This window comes from Propithecus coquereli, unplaced genomic scaffold, assembly GCF_000956105.1.
Source record: "Propithecus coquereli isolate 6110/MARCELLA unplaced genomic scaffold, Pcoq_1.0 Scaffold100, whole genome shotgun sequence".
NCBI classification, from domain to species: Eukaryota; Metazoa; Chordata; class Mammalia; order Primates; family Indriidae; genus Propithecus; species Propithecus coquereli.
This window is the reverse complement of record NW_012133859.1, coordinates 868,848-874,084: the sequence shown is the minus strand read 5'-3', so window position 1 is coordinate 874,084 and position 5,237 is coordinate 868,848. Positions and strand designations below refer to the sequence as shown.

At 38.9% G+C, this 5,237-nt stretch overlaps 1 protein-coding gene across 1 annotated transcript in view; it reads left to right on the top strand.

Annotated features, from left to right (window-relative positions):
• The window catches only part of DNAH5 (dynein, axonemal, heavy chain 5), a 291,357-nt gene that overhangs the window by 239,058 nt on the left and 47,062 nt on the right, over window positions 1–5,237 (top strand). Inside the window, exons 53-56 of the mRNA XM_012642647.1 lie at window positions 699–834; window positions 1,409–1,725; window positions 2,677–2,832; window positions 3,714–3,896. Of these exons, the coding sequence (XP_012498101.1) occupies window positions 699–834; window positions 1,409–1,725; window positions 2,677–2,832; window positions 3,714–3,896 (792 nt within the window). The remainder of the gene's footprint in view (window positions 1–698; window positions 835–1,408; window positions 1,726–2,676; window positions 2,833–3,713; window positions 3,897–5,237) is intronic.

Below are 5,237 nucleotides of genomic sequence, written 5' to 3'. Positions count from 1 at the left end.
TTTTATTTCATAAGTATGAATTTTAACAAGTAGAATTAGCAGTTGTAACTTAAACATAGAGAAATAGAGCCATTTGTTTTTGAGAACTAAGCACTGAGAGGCAACAGCAGGTGGGAGTCTGGGTTAAAGGCCTTTTATTGTCTCCAGGCACAGCAGGAAGGGGTCTGCTAAGTCGAGCATGGCTGAAATTTGTGTGGGAGCCTCAGAGCACCCTAATCTGCAGATAATCTAAGGTTTTGCCTCAAGTAAAAGGAAGTGTGCACATAGATAAACGCAATAATGATACCAGAACTTTAACAGGAGACATATTTCTAACTTTTAACTAAGGATACATATTTATTTACATTTTTGGTGCAGTATGATGTTAGCATGTGTGCTTATAGTCTATTCCCATTTTTCATTATATGGAAATCATAAATGATGCATATTTCCACTACTGCTCAGTTACTAACATCTGGGGAGGATCTGACCACTTGGCTCAAGGCACTGCCTAGAGGAATCTCCCAAGTCCATGGTCAGGGCATGAGAGAGGATTGGGCTGACAGACACAGGGAAATGCGGTCTGGTGCTTCCTGTGAAATAAATGGCTCACGTATCTCAGAAAGGCAGATAAGATGCCATGTGTTAAAGTTCTGTTTTTGAGCCAGAGGCTATATTTTTCTCAATAAAAGTTTTCTTCTGCTTATGGCCTTCTTTAGACCTTGCTTGAAGATGCAGAGCGGTGCAGACATAAGATGCAGACGGCTTCCACGCTGATCAGCGGCTTGGCAGGCGAGAAAGAGAGATGGACGGAGCAAAGCAGAGAGTTTGCTGCACAGACTAAAAGACTTGTTGGTGTGTAAATGCTTTTACTAATGAGATTATGTGTTGACTGTAGTAGGGAGTTAGCAAGCTTACGTTTTAATCAAAATAAAGATGACACTAGATTATTTCAATTCCCTGGGTGTGTTTGTGTGTCCCCAGCCATTTCAGAGGAATGGATATTGGTCTGGCATCTATGTTATCCTTATTAAATGTGTTAATGACATTTACACCTCTTGTTATCAGGTCACTTTAGAATTCTATAAGTGCGTGGGCATATTGATCAAGGTCACTTTTAATGAAGACTCTGTCTTCTGAGATTTTGAATCTCTTAGACTCAGAGGTCATCTTTGCACTTCGAACAAAAGTGAAAATAATGTCATGCTTGACTCTGAGCAGCTAGTACTTGGTAGGCCACTTGGACCCTGTCTAACAATAAACCAAACTGCTGCTTCTTCACCAAGGTACAGCAACAAGTGGTTACAATTTGATTTGTGGAATTTAGTTTAAAAGAATGACTGTCTTATTTATTTATTTATTTTTAGTATGGCGCACAATTACAAGGATGAACATAAAGTATTTCAGTGGTGTTCGTGTTCTATTTTAGGGGATGTATTGCTGGCTACGGCTTTTCTATCTTATTCTGGTCCATTTAACCAAGAGTTTCGAGATCTGTTGTTAAATGACTGGCAGAAGGAAATGAAAGCCCGGAAAATTCCATTTGGAAACAATCTAAATCTCAATGAGATGTTGATTGATGCTCCTACTATTAGTGAATGGAACCTCCAAGGTCTGCCAAATGATGACCTGTCCATTCAGAATGGAATTATTGTCACGAAGGCATCTCGCTATCCTTTGTTAATCGATCCACAGACTCAAGGCAAGATCTGGATTAAAAATAAAGAAAACCAAAATGAACTCCAGGTAATTTGTGTCTGCGTATGTTTGTTACTAGTCAAGTTTTATTGTCCCAGATCAACAAGAATCCAAGAGTAAAGACATATTTGAAAACATTAGAGAATTTTTTTAATCCTACGTAGAGCAGTAGCAGATGCAAGCTTAAATCTAATATTAAAATATTTTCTAAGAATTTCTTTATTTTCGCTTGTGTTGATCTCTACTAATGCCATTTTTCAATGCTTTTAGACTCAATTTTGTTAGGGTCTGGGGCTCTCTTGGATAAACAGAGAAGGCAGAGCTATATCACAGTAAGTGTGTAGCACTTTATAGGAATGTCCTAATTATTCCATTATTGTTTGTCACAAAGGTGGCAGTGGTGAGGAGAAAGCAGTATTGCCACACAGAATCTTTACACCCTTCCCCATGAGAGAAAATGATGGTTGCTAAAAAAAATGAAAACTGTTTAAGTTTTCTGAACCATTTCACCAAGGATGGGCTCCAAAGCCAGGGATCTCTAAAATCTATATACAGGTTGAGTACCCCTTATCCAAAATGCTTGGGACCAGAAGTGTTTCAGATTTCCAATTTTTTCAGATTTTGGAGTATTTCTATATACATAATGAGATGACTTGGGGCTGAGACTGAAGTCTGAACATGGAATTCATTTATGTTTCATGTACACCTTATACACATAGCCTGAAAGTAATTTTATACGATATTTTAAATAATTTTTTGCATGAAACACAGTTTGTGTACATTGAACCATCAAAAAGCAAAGGTGTCAGGTGTGGAATTTTCTACTTGTGGCATCATGTCAGTGCCCAAAAAGTTTTGGATTTTGGAATATTTCAGAATATTTCAGTTTGTATTTGTGTCTTGTGGTAGAATGCTGTAGGCATCATTTGATACCACTTATTCCTGTGCATTGCATCTTGATACTGTCTGTCAATAGCAGCCTTGTGATCCTGTTTCTAGATCACATCTCTAAATCACAAGTACTTTAGAAATCACCTGGAGGACAGCCTTTCTCTTGGAAGGCCCTTGCTTATTGAAGACATTGGGGAGGAACTAGATCCAGCTCTGGATAATGTTTTGGAAAGAAACTTCATTAAAACTGGATCTACTTTTAAGGTAGGTTAAACCTATTGATAACAATGTGTAGAGAAATTACCCTGAGGCCCGGTCAATGTGACGTAGAGGGAATTCCCTCAATAGGCAGCAACGCAAATTTGAGTCAGTGGTGAGAGGCTTTTGCATACTTCCTGTGGTTCTTCTATACTTCCTAAAGTGGGATTAAAGCATTTAAGAGCAATCCTTTTAGGAATATCTGCTTCACTTGTGTAATGAAGAGTCTGACTCCATTTCAATATTGGACTGTTGATAGCTTTCAAGCCTCTCCATGCCCCTCTCCCCTTCTGCCCCACATCTGGGTGAGCTGATGAGAAAACCTGGGTGCTCCTTCCTTCAGCACTGGTTGGAAATTCAAACCATGTAGGCCCCTGTCCAGCCCTGTGTATGGAAACCCTCTTCCCAGCTGTACCCCCTAACCACCATAAAACCCTAGACTGGCTACTCCTCCCTGCTCCTTCAAGCCAGTTTTGGGACCTGCTGGGGAGCCTGCACTGATCTCCCTAGAAGATTTCATTATGTGAGTAATAAGCGTTTTTATACTCTTTTGGTACATGTACAACATCATCAGTCTTGACCACTGAACAAAATTTAGAGTAAGGAAAGGTTTCGTCTCGCTTCTGCAGTATGATCACAATTTTGGTGCTAAATTCTATGTTCATTGCATGGTATCTATTGACATTCCTTTCTTCCATCCTTCTTTTCTTCTTTCCTTTCTTTCCAGTTGTCTGAAGCCCTGTGAATGCCTAATGACCATTTCTTTTTTAGTATACAAATTATCTCCAGTTACATAATTGTTTAAAGCAATATTTGATCCGATACAAAAATGACACAGGAAGGTAATCTCTGTTTTATTACTTTTAACTTTCTTTTTTATAAAAAAGGTGAAAGTGGGTGACAAGGAAGTAGATGTTATGGATGGTTTCAAACTCTACATTACCACCAAACTGCCCAATCCAGCCTACACCCCTGAAATAAGTGCCCGTACCTCCATCATCGACTTCACTGTCACCATGAAAGGTCTAGAAGACCAGTTACTGGGAAGAGTCATTCTCACAGAGAAGCAGGTGGGTGAAGCATGGCTGTATCCTTTTCTGTGTTGATTTGAGATTCTTTCGTTGATGAAAATAATATGATAAAAGTTGTAGTGCGATTGAGATTTCCCTCTTTTATTCTTTATGTGTTTTCCATAAATTCCCAAGTGTCTTCTTTTTACCTAAAGGATATTATTAACCAATTACCTACCCATATGTTTCACATATGTTTCATAAATTACATACATCATTGATTGCTTTTATACAGCCTGGTGATCTAACTATGATGACATCGGTCTCATCTTCAGGATCATTATTCTCGTCTTAAATTGTTTTATTTTTTTGAAAAGTTTGCTCTCTTATGAATTCTACTCACTTGACTTTTAGGTTTCTAGTACATGCGTACATTTCTTTCATTTGATTAATTATCATGCTTTTGGAATACAAAATTATAACTTTGCAGTCAGATGACAAACAACATTACCAATTCTTATTTGCGACCTAGGAGAGCTCTGTGTGTGTTGTGATGGGATCTGAATTGAGAAGACAGAAGTTTGTGATACCTGAGTTTCCCTGTGCACCTTCCGAAGGCTACTGACCTAAACGCTAGGAGCGTCACTCCCTATCTGTTTTCTCTACTTCCGTTTTGCGGGATAACAATGCTCCATGAAAAATGGCCAATAATTTATAACCTTCCTTCTTCTGAATCAGCGTTTTCTCTAGGGCATGTGTGAGGCTTAAGCAAAGAAATGTAGAGGATTTTAATGGCGAAATTGCATGAACTCTTCAAGTTGCTATTGATTTTCTTCTGGGTTCAATAGAAATGAGGAGTTTGGTTTACTCCATGGCCCCTTCCACACTGACCTGAGATTTATTTAGGTTAAGACCATCGGCATAGTCTTTGGAATCTGCCTCTCCCATTATTTTCTCTCTCCCTCCCTCTTCCCTCTCTCTCTTCTTTCCTTTTTTTTTTTTTTTTGAGTCTTCTCTCTTTATTTTTGATTTATAGCACATGAGTCATAGTGTTATAAAGTGGGAAGTTGCATTAGGAGCATTTAACCCAGACTCATAAATTTGTATGGTTGGTTGACCTCTGCATGGCAGGTACCAATGCTGTAGTTCCTGCTACAGACTAGCTGTGAGGTAATGACAGCCTTCAAAATATGTACTTGCTTAGTGTTTGAGTCTTGAGTTAAATCTCAGTAGGCGTGGCTGAAGGAATTTAGCATTGCCATGTAATTACTTCAGGAAAGACTGGGATTCTTATCAACAGCATGTAATGTTGGGCAAGTGGAATCCCTGAGAGTCTTAGGCCATTCTCCATCACAGGCATCCTTCGCTCTGCTTTCACCTGTTCAGGGTGTTAAGGCTTCA